A 19,173-nucleotide genomic window follows, 5' to 3' on the forward strand; every position below is an offset into this window, starting at 1 on the left:
AATACAGTAATGTTGAGAAATCTCTTATCTTCTGCAGTGACGTACACCAAATAGATAAGATTAAAATGTTATAAACAAACATTCTTACATATAATAATACTGAAAGTTAAGTGTTTTTTTTTTTTGAATGCTGAAAAACATTTGTTCGATAAGTTGTAAAAGTGTAAAATCTTGCATACTTACAGGTAACTTGTTAACATATTACACCACAAATGCAAATTATTATATTGTTTACTTTTTCGAATTTTTTATCACATTTGTACACATGTCAGTGGTGTTTGAAATAGCATAGTAGGACATTTTAAGATTTAAATCTTTTAGATCAAATAGGAAAAACTTGCATTAACCCATGCGTTACTTTAAGCTCAGACATCCAAAACTTGTCTTCAATTTCCTAGAACAAATAGGAAATGCTTTCATTAACCTACATTTTATTTTAAGCTAGAACATCTTAGTCTCACCTTAAGTATTAATTGGACATTTAAAACTTGCATTAACAATTGACGGGTAAGTAAGATTCCAAATGTGTTGAACAAAAATGTGTAAAACATATGAAATATAAGACTTCACTGAAAGTTACTCCTTCAGTATTATGAAATGGGGATATGGAGTCAATAAGGTAGGAAGAATTTTATTTTTTTTATTATTATTATTATTATTATTGTTGTTGTTGCCATCAACATGTATGTATATTTCACACACTGTATCTTGTGATTCTTAGCTAGTTGAAGCTAGTACATTTCTTGGAAATAAAAATGTAAATACTGAAACTAAGTTACAACATTACTATATCCCATTATTGTGGACCACATTATTGTCTAATTTAAATTTCTAACATTTGTTGATAACTTGAGGTTTACATTTCACTCTACACTGTGACATACCATCCTTCCAGACAAAAGAACTCGGGAAGATAAGATTATTTCTCCCAAAAGCAGTTTTATGGCCACCAATGTTCACCTAAATGTAGGATCTAAAAAACTGGTAATACTATCAGAAATTTGTAAACGAACCTTAGCACAGGTAAGTCTGTGAAATGTAGTAATACTGTTTTATATTGTAGTAGATATTAGTCCATAACAAAAAGACATTAGCACTGGTAAATCTGTGAAATTTAGTAATAGTGTTCTATATTGTAGCAGATATTAATCCATAACAAAAAGACATTAGCGTGTGTATGTCAGTGAAATGTAATACTGTTCTATATTCTAGCAGATATTAGTCCTCAACAAAAAGGCATTAGCACAGTTACGTCTGTAAAATGTATTAATACTGTTCTATATTCTGGCAGAGTTTGATAATAAAAACAGACATCAGTGTGGGCACATCTGTACAAATTAGTAATCATATTTCTGTGTTCTATTAAAAAAAAAGTTATGTCCCTGTCTTGCAACACAATATCAACATTGTTGATTCCTTAAAACATCCTGTCAGTGTGGATTCCTGTATGTGGTGAGGAGACCTCCTAGGTAAGGTTCTGTTCTTTCAGTTTTCCTCCTCTGGGATCTAAACATCCACCCATGTGTTTGACGTGCATGGCGACCCATGAAGGGGAGGAAAGAATCCTGATGATTGAGGGGTCCAACCCTAACACACCACCTTGGCCTCAAATTCCTGTAGATGGGCAGCCTTGGTGTGGCCCCCCTCGAATCAATCGGCTGGTCCACTTAGGCTAGAGTCAACCAGGTACCAATGTTTATTCTGAACAGGTATTGTGGACACTATCTAATGCTGGTGTTTGGGTATAGTGCAACCCTGGCATTGTTGCAGTGTCCTTGTTTGACATTGTAGTGTGTTCCCTCATAGGGCTCCATGATGGGTGGGGTCACTGGGCACTGAAATTTCCTGTTTTTTTATCATGGATCCTCCAAATAAAAACTTAAATAGTTAAAACAGTCCATAGGTAAACGACCATGTCTTGAAGATTCTGAGTAGCAATCTTCAACATCTGTAACACCTGTTGTACCTCATTTTCTTATCCTACATTCTTTTTCAGAAAAACCTTTAGGGCAAATGTGTCCCTTTTTCATTCAGAAGGAACTAGAGGGACTTGCTGGCTCTCAAGTCAGTAAAGAAGCTTCAATGTGGTGACATATTGGCAGAAACATCCACATCTCAACACAGTGAACTCCTCTTGCATTCAAAGGCAATTGAGAATATACCTATTGGGGTTACACCTCATGCTACTTTGAATTCATGTTTCCAGTGTCAATGATTTGGTCACTCAAAGATGTCATGTCGGGTTCCTTGACGTTTGCTTGTTGTGGTGGCAAGAAACATGTTGCCTATGAGTGTGAAACTGGCCCTTGCTGCATCAGTTGCAATGGCTCTCACCCATCCTACTTTCATTCTTGCTCTAAATGGTTGGTAGAAAAAGAGGTGCAGCATTTCAAAAGGATTCGTAACCCTACTTATCCTGAGGCTTGAAAGTTGCTGTCCACCACTTCATCTCGGACATATACTGCTGCACTTCATTCCATTAACTACAGTGGGAGTGCAGACAGATCTCTGTGCCTCCCTCTTTTTGAGCTGATTGTCTCTATGACTATAATCATCCCTTTTACACTGGTGGAACTCAGACTAGCCCTTCATTGGTCTGGCAGTACATCAGTTGGACCTGATGATATATACTAGGAGATGCTGCACCATCTATCTCCTGCTTTTCTAGCTATTCTTCTGATTGTTTTTAACTGGATCTGGCAGGAGAATGTTTTTCCTCATGCCTGGCACCAGGCTATTGTCCTACATTTCTCCAAGCCTGGGAAGTATCCCAAGATTCCTTCAAACTACCGTCCAATTGCTTTGACGAGCTGTCTTTGTAAGACCTAAAAGAGGACGGTTAATGCTCATCTTGTTTGGTTCTTTGAATCAAACAACCTCCTCTCACCCACCCAGTGTGGGTTCCGATGACAGCGCTCCACCATGGACCACCTGATTCAACTTGAAACATCAATCAGAGAAGCCTTTCTCAAACGATAACATCTTGTATAAATATTTTTGACATTGAGAAGGCTTATGATACGACATGGAGGTATAGTATTTTGCAAGACCTCCATGTGTATGGGTTATGTGGCCATTTGCCTATTTTTTATTAAACATTTTTAATGGACAGTAGATTCTGAGTTCATGTGGGTTCAATACTTTCCTGTTCTTTTCTACAGGAACTTGGAGTCCCTCAGGGCTGTGTTCTGAGTGTCACACTTTTCAGAATAAAAAGTAATGCCATCACTGAACAACTCCCTCTCACTGTTGCAAACGGGTTTTATGTTGACAACCTTCACATCTCATATCAGTCGTCGAACATGAGGTACATCGAGTGGTAGCTACAGACTGTCCTCGATTGTTTACTGAAGTGGACAACAGCAACAGCTTTACCTTCTCTCTCTCTAAATCCGTTTGCATGCACTTTTTCTGCCAACAGGGTATTCACCCTGATCCTGAACTTTTATCAGTGAAGTTGTGCTACCTGTGGTCTCTGAGACTAAGTTCTTGGGGCTTATCTTTGACTGTAAGCTGACCTGTATACCACACATCAAACAGCTATGGATCAAATGCACAAGAGCACTGAACATCCTCCATGTCCTCTCTTCCACCACTTGGGGAACAGATCGACGTTCTATGTTAAAGATATATCGTGCTCTTATTCCATCGAAACTCAACTATGGATCACTGGTCTGTGGCTCTGCCAGACCATCAACCTCAGAGATGCTAGATCCTATTCATCATCAAGGACTTCAGCTCTGCACTGGGGCTTACTGCACTTCCCCAGTTCAGGGCTTATACATAGTCTCATGAACCTTCTTTGCACCTCCACCATTTGCATCTGTGTTTATTATATGCTTGGAAACTTCATTCCTTACCAAAGCATCCCACCTGGGGTTGTGTTTTCCTTCCTCAATGGGTCATGCTTTTTCAGACCAGACAGTCTGCCATTGCTCCTTTTGGCCTTCGTATCCAGGCACAGTTGGATGAATTGGGTCTGTCCTTGGATAACATTGCTGTATCCACTAGTCAGCCCATCCCACCATGGGTTTCTTACAGTCTCCAATTGTGACCTATCTTTAAGTCATCTGAGAAAGGTAGACACTCCTGATTGGAAATACTGGCTGCTATTTGCTGAATATCTTTTTAACCATCCTTCCATTCCTGTTTATACAGATGGTTCGAAATCAGGTGACTGTGTAGGCTCTGCCATGGTTTGTTGTGGTTTGGTGGTTGTGCACCAAATCCTCTCTACAGCTTCTGTGTTCACTGCTGAACTGTGTGCCATTTCTCTTGCCCTGGATCACATAGAAGCTAAGCAGTACTCAAACTGCACGATTTATACTGACTCGCTTAGTTCTCTACTGGCCCTGGAATTGCTTCAAGTCGGTTCACACCCTGTTCTCACCAATATTCAAAACCAACTGGCCCATTTCTCTTTATCATCTTTTTCTATCCAGTTTTTCTGGATACCAGGCCATGTTGGTATTTGCGGGAACGAGCTTACCGACACTGCAGCTAATTCTATCTGCTCTGGCACTATCATCACTGTGCCTGTTCCATATATATATATATTATGGTCCCATATTCAAGGCTTGGCTCCATGCCAGCTGGCAGTCGACTTGGAGTGAGCAACACGAAAAGAAGCTTTTCTAAATAAAACCGTATATTGTACTTTGGCCGTCTTGCTTCCATAAGAATTGGAAAGAGGAAGTTCTAACTAGACTACGCATTGGTCACAGTTTTTTAACTCATCGTTGTCTTTTATCTGGAACTGATGCACCAGCGTGTAGTCTGTGTAACACTCAGATCACAGTAAGCCATATTTTACTTTCTTGTCATCGTTATGATTCACATTGATGGCACCATTTTAAACATGTTCTGTCCCAAGGTTTGTCCATAATGTTAGTGTTATTGGTGATGGTGATACTGTCCACTTTGGTAATGTTTTTAGTTTTTTAAAGGCCATTAATCTCTTTAATGCTATTTAAGTTTTTTAAGATATACATTACACCTTTTTAATGTGGCTCCTTTTTAAAAATCACAGTTCATCTAGTTGAATTTGAAATTAGAAACTAGCCATAACATTAAATAACTTGAAACCAGGTCTGGAAAGGCCAACTTCAGGTGACTAATGCTGCTGTTTGAACTACCTGTTACAACTTGTATTACTGTAGTTTTTCTCTTAACATTGTAGACTAGATGTAAACATTGGTTTTTTGCTATTTGTGTATTTTTTAAAACTGTTTTGTTTCACCTTAATTTCCTTTTATGAATTTTACTAAATTTACTTTAATTTTAACTTTTTACCAGATGTTTGCAGATAGTCTGGCTGCTTTGTGCCATAAAACACCAAATCAACCAACCAATGCATAAAACATTAGTAGTCCTACTTTAGTTACAACAATGCTTTAGTAATATTGATTCAGTAAAAAAAGTAGAAGTGCTGATATGGATTTTCAAATGGACTTTATCTCTTTTAAGTCCCTAGAATACAGTTGTTTGTGGTTGAATATTAGTAGTATTGATGAGTCTACAGATGTGGTAGTTCTGTTTTGGATTATTAATAGACCACAAAATGTTTACTGCAACTATATGTTTAGTTAAATATAATTGTTTATAATTTCTAAAAATTTGACTTTCCTTCTTTTGTCAGTGTTTTTGCTCACAAGATAAGTTTTTTTACCTTTGTTAAATTAGCATAAATCAATGGTATTAATTATTTTAGCTTTTTATAGAAGGTGTCTCTTTTTGTTCAAAATAAGTTTATCTTTTTCAAATTATTACAACATTAAATTGGTAAAAGTAATTAACATTAATGGTATTTCTGTGCATGACTCCTTGGCTGTTCATGTAACTAAGAAAGGCATGGACATACAAGCAATTGATGCATATGTTGTTTAAAGGAATGTACATATAAACTCAGAGGGTCCATTAATAATTAGTTATTCTTTAAGGGTCATTCCATCTTACTTTCTAATTCTAACTGTACATAAGGAGACCACGTGGAGATATTTTAACATCTAGCCAAGTACAGTTTTTATAGTAAGGTTTAATTGGTTTGTTGCCTTTTTTCTGGTGAATTATGTAAAGATTTTCATGCTCTTTTATTTTTCTTTACTACTCTTATGATATTGTTATATATTTTATTGGATATGCTTTTGTTTGTTTGGGAGATAACCTCCAGTTGAAGTTATTTCATATTATGGTTTCTGAAACAATCTTAAAAAGTGTACATTTTATCTATAAAATTAACTATAAATCTTAATTTACCTTGTTTTGATGCCTAATTTCTTTTAACTTTTGCCATTTCAAATATTTAAGCTAATATTTCATATAAAAGTTTTGGTTCTTGTTTTTATTATTTTTATAAATATCACTTCACATTGTTGACTAAGTGAATAAATTAAGCCTAAATCTTATTACTTATTGTCATTTTATGTATATATATATATATATATTGCTGGAATTAGGGTTAGGATAAAAAGAATATTAATAATGCTGAGAATATTTAAATATTAATTTAGTGCACTCTAAAACATGAGTTATTTTACTGGTTTGTTGTGTTGTTTTGATCATCTAATGTCTCATCTTTATCCTAGTAACTGTTTACTCAAGTTCATATTGTAACATTAATAGTACTTTTGTACATGACTCTTAGGCTGTTAAGGGTCATTTACCCAAGAAAACACAAATACACAAGGAATTGGTGTATAGATTGTTAAAATGAACATGTGTATAAATTCAGAGAGGGTCCATTAATAATTATAGTTATTTAATAATTAATCACACACACCCAATTAATTATTACATACTGTAAAACTGTCTTCGTTAATAAATACTTAGACGTATTGAGCTTTAAAGTAAAAATTATAAACTATAATGGTACTTTAATTTTGTGAAATAAACTTTTCTTAGAAGTTTAAACTTTGAATCTGTTGGTTTAATTCCTAAAATAAAGATTCACGTGTTTATAGTGTTTTACCGAGAATACAAGTTTTATGTTCTCTAAACTCCAAACTTATGTTTTCAGAACTCCAAAACTTTGCATGGATCAACACTAAAACTATACCGATGTCACTACTGTTACCTTTATTTGTTTCCTCCTTTCAGGTAAGATGCTTGAACATATAAGTAAATGATACATCTAATTAAAAACAATGAAAACTTCTGCAACTCTAGAAATTCTTGTAAGTTTAAACCTTCCAGTAGTGCAGACATAGTAATTCCAGTAATAGAATTCACACTACAATAGTGATGGAAGCTATTGTTATTGAATATTTCTGGTGCTTGATTGATCAGTGATAGGGCAATATCCACTCAAATGATCACCTCAATTGTAGTTGCAGTGACCACTGTGTAATTTCAAAATACATTCAAATTGTTAGGTAGTGTAAACATTACAAGAGATTGGAAAATTGAAGTTTCTTTACATTTAATTATTTTATCTGTGGTGACCATTATATAAGTGAAAGAATTTTAAATGTAACTTATTATGCAACATTTTTTGTTTTCACAGCTGAAAAACGTCAGAAACAAAAAAAAGTTGACTTTTCGCCACAGCATAACTGCTCATAGAATGACTCAATCTGTTTTTTTTTTTTTCTTCAAGTACAAACATTTAGCCCATACCTTCATATTTTGACCAATTTGAGACCTAATTACAATTTTGGACTCAGAGTCAAAGTCTCATGATGTATTCAACTTTGCTCCAGGTCTCATAGATTAATTTACTCTATTCCTGCCTAAAAGAACTTCAGGTTAAGGGTAAGATGGTGGACATCCTGATGAGTACTAAAATGTAATTGGGTACACAAGTGCCCCATGCTGTTGCACAAAAGTATAGCTGATAGAATGGAAAAAAAAAGTATTAGATTGATTTACCCTATCCTGCCTAAAGGAATTTAAAGTGTCATGGTTAATGTTCAATCTTTCATTAAACAAATAATTTCACTCTCTCTCTCTCTCTAATGTAAAAACTAAGCCAAAAGAAACATAAAATGCTGAACCAATTGAAAATACCCCAGGGTACAAACTATAATGTTGGATTGTTTCGATTAGTACAGTATGTGTGTTTAACATAGTGTTTGTCTCGGCTTGGTTTTTAAGTTATGACAAACTGATATAATGAGTTACAGGTTTGAATGTGCTGTTTTTAATGCAGTCTTTCCTTGTACTTTTGTTTACTTAACTTTATCAAAATGAATAAATTATCACTAAAACATGCATACGTGTTGTTTTTATAATAAAGAAAAGTAGGAATCCAGTAATGAAAATGATTGACATAAACATGTATATTATTGAGGAGGAAGTAAACAGAAAGGGAAACATGCACACAAAGTAGAAGAAAGTTTTCTAAAATATGAACTTAAGTACATTAAGGGAAAAACAACATAAGATTTTGCCCATTTAAGTATTTTTCATGTAATCGCTAAATATGGTACGAAAAATACATTATATCTTAATAATAATTTGTATTTTCAAGACGTACATGTGTTTTTATGTTTTTCCATAGAGCTGTCACTGTTAATAACTGTAAAGGTACAACTCTGGTACTTGGACCAGTTGCCACAACTCTTCATATTACCAACTCAAAAAAACTTGACTGTCATAGCTGTTAGCAGGAGAATATGTGTGAGGTAGGACTTTGTCTTGTTCAAGAAAAACGTATCCAAATGTAGCTTAATCTTTTATTGGTTGATGGTAAACAAAATATTTTTACAATTTCTTCATGTATTGATGATGAAGTAGTAGAAAAATATATAGATAATTTGTGCAATTTGTTTTATTCACCCACCCACCCACCCATTCTATGGTATTGGAATGTAATTAATGGTATTTAATACATTACCTTTTGGGTGAGTTAACTTGTGAACTCTTAGAGTTTTGGTTTACTGGTGTATAATTGATTAGAATATTCTTTGGATTGCATCAGTATATCATATGCTATGAAAACTTTTCAGAATCGTCATTATTGCAGAGACCATAATACCATAATCCTCAAACTGTAGGAAGCTCAGAGTTATTGCTATAATCTGCTGTTAACTACTCAAAATGTTTTCTAATTTCAGTTACTAGTGACCTCTGCTGGTAAATATGACACAAATCTTCAAAAATGTTTTAGAATCAGTGCATTTGTTATAAATAAGATACCTTTATTCATGAACTCTAGCTTTCAAAAGATTTTTAAAAATGCTTGCCAATAAATCAACACATTTCTACTATAATTCAGGATTTAATGAACAGTGAAAATAGATTTAAAGAAATTTAGTTTTTAAATATATATTAGCATAATTTCTGCTGATACCTCTGAAAAGTATTAGTTATTAGAAGTGGCTGTTTGATTACTTAAGAGAAATGATTAAGTGGCATTAGTGGTATAGAAATTACAATTAAGTTTGATTGTTTCTAACTATTCAAGTAATTTTACTATTGTCAATATGATGTTTTCTTATTACTTTTATTAATACAAGGTTATTCATCTTCATTGTTTAGTGCCACAATTCATGAAAACAATAAACTAACTGAAACTAGTGTTTCCAATTATTACTACTTGTGATTATTCCAACTGTTCATGTATCATTGACAATAATTGATTAGTATAATATAATTAACGAGTCCAACAATTTATCGATTATAAAGTTCCACTAATTGTCCTGGTTATTTTCAAATCTACTCTTTAGAACTACTAACTAGGTGTAAGGAGCATTGTCAAGGTGTCCTTGAGTTTTTGTAGATGTGGAAGAAACTTTTTAGTACATTTTTTTTTAAATAATCAATACTCTATTTCTTCAATATTCTAATTCTAAACATAGTATAATGTTATTTAAAGAAACAATTATATAAATACATATATATATATTAGTTTCTTTTTTCATTCTATTACAGCAATTCTAATAACATTAAATTGTTCATCCTGACTCCAACTCGCCCTTTGATCCTGGGGGTTAAAAATCAAGGGGTGTGGCTAGCACCTTACAATACCCACTACCCTCTATTAGAACAACAGATGTTAGAAGCTGGTATAGGACTCCACTGTAATAGATGGTCTGAGCCCCTGTTTCTTGGTAGGTTTCAAGTAGCATACTCTGAGTAGAAAAGGATAAATTGGTTGTAATTTCTATATCAGACAACTATAATAGTTACTTTTTCTTGTTATGAGATGTATTTCATACGTATGATTTCTATGGTTCATACATTTACATATCAAAAAGTATACCATGTAATTTATTTATTCATAATTTTTTTGGTGAAGTATGTAAGTGATTGGGAAGATGGACAAAAATGTATCGTCAGTATGTGCTTAACAAGGTATATGCAGCATCAAATGTTCATGTAGTCTGGAAATACTTATTAAAGATGAAAGCCAAAATTTCAAGTGAACAGTTCTGGAACTTTCTCTTCTTATAGTAAATGACATGAAGGAAGAAAACTCGGTAACAAAATTACTGCTTCCTCCATCAGAATTTTATCTTTTCACCATTCCTTTTGAAATGGATGGACCAACCAAGGTGAGTATGTGAAGCTTATTATTTAAGATATTTAGTTATGCTGGAAGGATTATTTGACAGCATAGTTTGTTGTTTGTTTTTTAATTTTGCACAAAGCTGCATGAGGGCTATCTGTGCTATCTGTCCCTAATTTAGCAGTTCAAGACTAGAGGGAAGGCAGCCAGTCATCACTGCCAACTCAGGAGCGCCTTTTTTACCAATGAATAGTGGGACTGACCATTATGTAATAATGCCCCCACAGCTAAAAGGGCAAGTTTGTTTTGTGAGACTGAAATTCGAACCCGCAACCCTGAGTTTACAAGTCGAGTGCCTTAACCACCTAATCATGCTAGGGCTCTTTACACTTTAGAAATTCCTTTGTAACAAATTCCTAATGCACATAATTTTTTTTTTTTTCAGGAAATAGAACAATTACATAAATTTAAGCCAGCTGGTAAAAGGAAATTTTAAATAGAATAGTTATACTATATAATGTACAACTGTTCTGTAACTGTGAATGTTCAGAATAATTGTTGCATGTTGACTTATTCAAAAATTAAAGATAAATCTTGGTATTCTTCAGGTGATAAGCTGATGGTGTAAAAACTAATCAGTGATGATTGTTGCAAAACAAGAGAAAATTGAATAAACTTGTGCATGTGTTCCTAAAGTGAATACAAAGTCACACAAACTTGTGTTTTAAGAGACATTGATTATCTTATGTTGAACATTCATGTTTATTATGCATGTGTTTCTACTATTTTGAGCTGTTTTCTAGTGATTACTCAAACCTCTTTGAGAGTGGTTTTTATATGAAACTGTAACATTAATATTCTTGAAGTTATTTAATGGTCAGTCCCCACATTTTTTTTACAATAGAAAATGGAATTAATAGAGCAGATTGTATTCAACAAAAAATAATTACATTGGAAGGTTTATTTGAAACTTAGCATTGAAAAATTGCATGTACTATCTTTTTTTTTTATCGTAAAGCACGAGTGATGTTTTCTTTGCTACTATGCACATGTGTTAATGTTTAATTAATTAATTTTGACTTCAGAGTATTCCTGGTGGCATTCCTTCCCACTACGAGGAGGTACTAAAAAGCCGAGAAGAGAAACTAAGAGACTGGCAAGCTAAAGTTCAGAATGCCTCGCTCACTCCAGAACAACAACACCAGCTGCAAGCCCTCGTCCAAGAGAAGTTTCAGGTGGCACAAATGTTTTATGTAATAATGTATCATAAGCTTAATTCCTTGTATGTTATAACTGTTGTCGCATTTTTCACCACAAATAACTATTGCTTTTACTTTTAGGTTTTTGTTGATGTTAAACTGAAAATTTTCTGAATGTGATTTGAAAATACTAATGTCTTTATAAGTGTCCTATCAATACATTACACATTACACCAAATGTACGAGATGATTTTTTGATTTTTGTAAACCTGTCTGTTAAAATTGTTCCTTTTAACAGGTTTGGTTAGCTGCAACTGGCCACCAGAGGGAGCTAGAAAGTCTAGGCCAGTACATGAAACACTGTCAGAGCAGAAAGATAGAGAAGAAGAAGAAACAAAAGGACATTTGCACAGCAAAACCTGCATTTTAATAATCAGAGTGGTTAGGTTTGTGTTACTTGAGTTTCAGTTGACACTTTGAACAGAATATATGTAAGGTTTTAATATATGTGCCATGTGTACTCAGGGTACAACCATCCAAAAATACATACAACTTTTAAAAATAGCAGCATTTGTCTTTATTCTGTTGTAAATATAAATGTTTGTCTTGTGGAGATTTTATTTCCTAAATAAATATATACATTTATATCTTTACTTTACTTTTTTATTTGCTTATTAATATTGTTACCTTGCTCAGGGTTTTAAAACTGTAAACAAACTTTTAAAGAGAATTTTGGAGGATATTTTTGTAAAATCAATTCCAGTATACAGAAGATCTCTCAGGGATGTGCACTAGTGTTTATATTTAATAATTTGAACCATCTGATCCCTTAGATAGGGTTATTGAAATAGGTTTTATATCTGAGTTTTTATTTCTTTTGTATTGAAATCTTTGCCATTTAATTCTGCAGTTACTTGTAACAGGATTAATAATAAATGTTTGAATTTAACTTGTACCTTTTGGAATAACTCTTAAATTGTTGGACTGTTTCCTAGTTTTTTGTGATTTGGAAAATAAATAACTTCTTTTCTAATTGTTTAAGTCCATATTTATTAACAAAAACTTCTGAATGAATATAAAGAATGGTGTATAACAGCAATTTCAACCACTCTATATCTGCTTTGAGTGACAATGAGGCTTTTGTATCATACCATAGATTGTTGCTCTAGATGAGATATGACAGATATAGTAGTGGTTGAGATGCTGAAAAGATACATTGAAAAAACAATATCTACAGCTTATATAATTTTTCCACAAATTTTAGAACTATTTATTACTAATTTTTTGCCAGTATTTCAACTGTTAAATATCTCATTGTCCATCCCAACTAATGAATCCTTTGGGCAGTGACTTGTGGGAGATAAAAAATAAACCTTAAATGCTTTTTTTTATATATACACTTGTGATTTTGAATCCAAAATGAACAATTAGGAAGAGGTGAAAAAAACAAAAGGGCAGTTTGTGATGTGTAAAACAAATCTGAGGCCTATTAATTTTAAATGCATTACCATCATTCTTCTGTAATTATTAATTTGTATTTTACTGAATTAACTTGCTCATACTGCAAACCAGCAGGTTAAAGCTAAGGAGACTAGTGTGGCAACGTGTTGGTAGGAGTCAAATATGTGAAAGGAATTATTTCAAAGTCCATGTTTCATAATTAGATGGTTGTGGCACAAATGCTTATACCACAATTGAATTTGAATACTTCAATTTCAACAACAACACAAATGCATCACATATTGTGCTTTGTAAATTAGGGCTAATACCCTTGATGAGTTCATATTTTCCTGATATTACAAACATTTTAATTGGTAAGTTATAGATTTCAACAGTTGTTTTTAAGAAATAGTAATTTAGTTGTTTCAGCATTAGATTAATGTTGATTCATAATTAATGAAACCTGTTAATAACACAACTTATGGATTTTTTATAATCATTATTTATGACAAAAACAACAGTTACTTATCTTTCTAACTACTGTGCAACTGTCATGTAATTCTTAACCACCCAATATTCATATTCTCATTTAACAAAACCTAAGGGTGGCCAAAATCCATCTGAAAGGTTCGCCTGTTTTAATCACTCACTGTTGTACAGTAGTATATTGTCTGTTAGTACGCAGACATTAAAATGAGGTCACATAAGGGATGATTGACGTTGCAAATCAAAAACACACTGTCATCTGCACAATATTTTGATGGCTGAGCACTTTAGTGTTAAAAAGATGGAGAGAATAATAAAATATTTCTATTGGTCTGATTGGTAATCTCCATGGAGAATCTATAAAATCATGTGAACTATGCTCTGAGCAAAACTGTTCAAAAGATTAATAGCATGGACAACTACAGTAGAGTGCCACGTGAGAAAGATTGTCATTGTACTTGGTCTTCTGCCAAAAAGTAACAAAGGGAATAACTGGATCGTCATTGTAATCACAATTTTTCTAAATGGCCAAAAGCATACACTATTCTTAACCAGGAATCAAAGAGTCTAGCAAAGAAACTTCTGAAGGAATTTGTTCTTAATGCTTCATTCACATTGGGGATGGAACTTTGAATCAGCCTTGTTTATAGGAAGAATATCACTGGCTACCAAACAACTTAGGGCCTGATATACAAGAAACAATCACTACTCAAAGTGATTAAAACAATTATAATGTTATAATTTGGACTACTATCAAATACATATGGGATGAGGGTTTTATGATTTGTTGCCCAGCAACACTTATACAGAGACGTGTCAAAAACCTGGAATGTAAATTACTATGACAGCAGCCCTTCATCTGCCTTTAGGTAAGTTGGTAGAAACAATCATGCATATTTAAATCATCTGGCCTATTTTTGTGGACGAATATTTAAAAATGTGGAATCCAGATCTTTCACCGCTGCTCCTGGGTTGTAGAGTAGTAATACATCAAGCTACAGGCAATACTCTATCATTACTGATGTTTAAGAAAGAAATCAAAGTACCATTGGATCTTCTATACTCGTATCGTGAGAGTAATACCTCGACGGTCTTGCGTAAAACTTGTAAAGAGATTAAAGAATATCATTCATTCTATACATGACTTTACCTAAAAAACTTGAGTCAATTAGCGATAAGATGAAAAAAACTGCTGAGATTTTTTTTTTTACAAAACTGGATATTAATGTGGTGAGATGGTATTGCTGCAAAATTCCTATCGCAAGAGAGGACAGATTCCAAAGTTGCGTAGATGCTAGGAAGAGTCGTATGTTGTAGTGTTCAGAACCCAAACAAACAGATATTTAAATTCAAAGGCCATCCACTATAACTGTCTTTGAAAATACAGTGGCGAGAAAATGGCCGACTAGTTAGCTCCAGGTAAAAATTTGTCAGTGAAAGAGCAGCTTGCTTAAGAGCCCAAAATTATTTTCTAAGAAACAGTGACCAATGTTGACCTAGAAAGAACAACTACATTGACAAGACCGTAATTCAACAACAACAAAAAATCCTCGTAACATAAGGTACAGAATATAAAAGTTGATATCTAGTTCAACTTTATTTCCTCGTCATGAAGACTGTTTAAATGTTAGGAACTTACTTTTAGTAGTAGTAGTAGTAGTAATAATAAAGTAAATTTATAGGTGTGTTTGGTTAGGGATTCTTTTGTATTAGCTGTCTGTAACTTATTGGCGATCAATTCAACAATAAAAGAACAGCACACACTCCACTTATTTTTAAAATAATATGTATATTTGAAAAAGTTGAACGTACAAATTTCTTTACACTATGGAAATCATAGTTGTATCTCAAACACTACACAGTTCCCTTCTTTACGTCAAAAATCCACTTAGACCAATTCAGTTGACAGGCCGAACTATTTTTCGTTATGTCAGTTACAAGAGTATTTGTGTATATTTCACTTAAACTATCGCGTGAGTTACCACATTTGTATCTTAAACTACCAATAAATTGTCTGCTTTCGTTAAAGTCCATACAGGCAGCTTTAGTTAACTTAGAACACCCTTCAACAAGACAATTTATTCTCCTTATCTCTTTAAAACTGTTAATATCACTCTAACATATCAACCGTTAGGCCATTCACTCTAACGATGGTTAAATTTACGTCTTCTAGCCTTTCTTTGACCGAACTTCTCTTTCGGTTGATTTTAACTTTATTCTCTGTCCACTTGTCTGGTTGAAGCTATTTATACGTTTTTCACTTAGGTCTTCTAGAAATCTCCTTAATCTTCGCATCTGATAATAACTAGTAAATGCAAAGGAATGCAAGTCCATTAACAGCAAACAGTAACATTTTACAAAGATAGCGCTGGTAAGAAACAAGAAAAGAGTAACTGGCAATATGGACGCTGCTGCCAGAAGAGAGAGAATTAAGACTACTTGTCAGCTTCAATACAGAAAAGCACGACTGATCAGTGAATGAGTCAATAATGCCAGTTGTGATTAAAGCATGTGACAAACATCAAGAGGTGATAGCAAATCACAACATACCAGTTAATAAAAGATATGTTTGGGATAAAAAAGTAAAGATTCTAGGAGACAATGGATGCAGAAGTGTATTACTGAGAACCAGTCTAATATATGATGATCAAATGACAGGCAAGTTATTTCTGTGTGTCCTAATTGGTGAGACATGACAAAGTTTCCCATAGCAAAAATAAAGGTTGATGCTCCATATTATGTAGGAGACCTTGAAACCATGTAGTAGGTGTAATGCATTGATGCCAAAACCATGGATATTTCTGTAATGTCTAAGTGATAGATATGTAAATAGTAGCAACCAGACGAGCAGGCACAGATCGAAAGTAAAATCACATGAAAAAGAGAAGATCGGTCAGAGGAAAGCTAGAAGACATAAAGTTAACCTCATAAGAATGAATGGCCTAATGATTGACATGTTAGAGTTAGATTAACAGTTTTAAAGGAGAATAATTAGTCTTGTTGAAGAATTTTCCAAGATAACTGAAGCTTCATGTGTGAACTTTGACGAAAAGGCAGACGATTATTGGAAGTATGAAGAACAGACAAATATTGGAGGTTCAAGATACAACTGTGGTAACTCACGTGACATTGGTACTATTCTGATAGACATAAATAAAAACAGTTTAGTTTGTCCAGTGAATTCTAAAGCAATGGAATTGACCTAATTGACCTTTTCACAAGAAGAAGAGAACTGTATAGATTTTGAGATACAGCTATGATCTCCATAGTGTAAATAATTTTGTACGTTTAACTTTTTTCAAATATACATATTATTTTAAAAATAAGTGGAGTGTGTGCTGAATTGATTGCCAATAAGTTGCAGACACCTACTGTAGAATAATCCTTAACCAAACACACCCATAAGTTTACTTTATTATCTATATTACTAAAAAGTAAGTTTCTGACAATTTTAATGCATTATTTTTTCACATTAGCCATTTTGAGGGATTGAGATTTTTTATAACAGTGCTTTTAACTTTAAAAGTATTTGATAAATTTTAATATTTATTAAATATTAAACCATTTAATGAACTTTGCTCTAGATAAAACTTTTTTTTTTACTTTTATTATCTTGAAAGTAAATAATTTTACCATATTTTTATGTTATACTTAGATCAAATATAATTCAAGATGATTTAATGAACATTATTTTCCACAGGTTCTGATCCCATATATATTCACCCAAAACTTTATTCATTTATTTACGTTCAACTAATTGTTTACAGTTATTGTTCAGCATACTTAAATATTATTTAAACGATTCTTGTTAAGCGTGTATGAACATCAGAATATTTAAAACACAGTTTAAGTCCAATAACCGTAGTACTCTTGGAGGAGGACAATACGAAAATACCAAATAAAACTGTGATCGCTCATGACGTCATGTTGTTGTCATAGTTGCGTACCTAGCAGTACAGAAATACAGTGGTACCTCAGTTCTCGAACGACTCCCTTCTCGAACAATTCGGTTTTCGAACATATTGTTTGAGAAAAAAATGTCTCGGTTGTCGAGCATACACTCGGTTCCCGAACCAAGCTGTCGTGACCCGAACCCAAACGACCCTTCGACCATTTTCGGCCCACGCCAAGCTTGCCCAAAACAATTTACCCTCACATGTCGCTCAGTCCACATCCCCGCTAAAATGTGCTGTGAAAGTTCTCGTTTTTCTTTTTGTTTTTGTTGTTTTTCTAAATATTCTGATTAAATAAGCCACCATGGGGTCAAAGAAGGATAACGAAAGCAGCAAACCAAAAAAAAAAAGTTGATAGAGTCACAATAGAGGTGAAAAAAAATCTCATAGCGAAGTATGAGAGTGGTGTTCGCGTGTCTGACCTTCCTACACAGTTTGGTTTGTCGAAGTTTACAGTCTGCACCATACTGAAAAATAAATAGGTCATAAAAGTGATCTGATGTTGCAAAAGAAGTAACAGTGCTTACGAAACAAAGATCACAAACAATGGAAGAGGTAGAAAAACTGTTGTGGTTTGGTTAAACGCAAAACAACTAGCTAGTGATAGAATTTCTGAGATCATCATTTGTAAAAAAGCAAAGCAGTTGCATGCTAATCTCCTGAAAAACACCCCTGGAACGAGTGATGCCTTTAAGGCTAGTAGAGATAGTTTGAAAAATTTAGGCAGAGAAGTGGTATACATAGTGTGGTGAGACATGGGGAGGGTGTCAGTTCTAACAAAGATGTTGCTGACAAATTTGTTAGGGAATTTAAGGACTATGTAGAAGCTGAGGGTTTTATTCCCCAACAATTGTTCAACTGTGATGAGACAGGCCTCTTTTGGAAGAAAATGCCAAAGAGAACCTACATCACCAAGAAGAAGTCACTGCTAGGACATAAGCCCATGAAGGACAGGCTAACTCTATTGTTATGTAGTAATGCAAGTGGGGACTGAAAACTTAAGCCTTTGCTTGTGTACCATTCTGAGAACCCGAGGGTTTTTAAAAAAATAATGTCCTGAAAAGTAAACTAAATGTCATGTGGAGGGCTAATAGTAAAGCATGGGTAACCAGGCATTTGTGTATGGAGTGGGTCCATGAAGTGTTTGCCCCAAGTGTAAAAAATTACCTCACGGAAAAACAGTTGCCACTCAAGGCCCTTCTTGTGATAAACAATGCTTCTGCTCACCCACCATGTTTGGAGGACGGGTTGGTGGAGGAGTACAGTTTCATTACGGTGAAGCTCTTGCCCCCTAACACTACTCCTCTCATTCAGCCCATGGACCAGTAGGTCATATCGAACTTTAAGAAACTCTACACCAAAGCACTGTTTCAAAGGTGCTTTGAAGTGACCTCTGACACAGAGTTAACCCTCAGAGAGTTCTGGAAAAATCACTTTAATATCCTCCATTGTTTGAGAATCATAGACAAAGCCTGGAAGGAAGTGTCTTTGAGGACCTTGAACTCAGCCTGGAAGAAATTGTGACCAGACTCAGTAGAAGATAGAGACTTTAAAGGCTTTGAGACTGAGCCTGTTGTCGAGGATATTGTCTCACTAGGCAAATGTATGGGTTTGAATGTGAGTGGTGATGATGTGGAGGAGTTGGTGG

The 19,173-nt window shown here is 34.0% G+C and overlaps 1 protein-coding gene across 9 annotated transcripts in view; it reads left to right on the forward strand.

The window, feature by feature from the left end:
• LOC143253410 (TBCC domain-containing protein 1-like) overlaps positions 1 to 12,679 on the forward strand; it is a 31,809-nt gene extending 19,130 nt beyond the window's left edge. For 7 of the 9 annotated variants that reach the window (XM_076507262.1, XM_076507263.1, XM_076507260.1 and 4 more), the window contains 7 exons: positions 896 to 1,023; positions 7,016 to 7,095; positions 8,498 to 8,621; positions 9,871 to 10,049; positions 10,393 to 10,493; positions 11,533 to 11,682; positions 11,945 to 12,679. In XM_076507262.1, the coding sequence (XP_076363377.1) occupies positions 896 to 1,023; positions 7,016 to 7,095; positions 8,498 to 8,603 (314 nt within the window). In that variant the 3' untranslated portion in view covers positions 8,604 to 8,621; positions 9,871 to 10,049; positions 10,393 to 10,493; positions 11,533 to 11,682; positions 11,945 to 12,679. The remainder of the gene's footprint in view (positions 1 to 895; positions 1,024 to 7,015; positions 7,096 to 8,497; positions 8,622 to 9,870; positions 10,050 to 10,392; positions 10,494 to 11,532; positions 11,683 to 11,944) is intronic. The other 2 variants (XM_076507265.1, XM_076507264.1) reach the window with 1 other exon arrangement.
• The last annotated feature ends 6,494 nt before the right edge of the window (positions 12,680 to 19,173 follow it).

This window comes from Tachypleus tridentatus, chromosome 6 (genome assembly GCF_004210375.1).
Source record: "Tachypleus tridentatus isolate NWPU-2018 chromosome 6, ASM421037v1, whole genome shotgun sequence".
Lineage (NCBI taxonomy): Eukaryota > Metazoa > Arthropoda > Merostomata > Xiphosura > Limulidae > Tachypleus > Tachypleus tridentatus.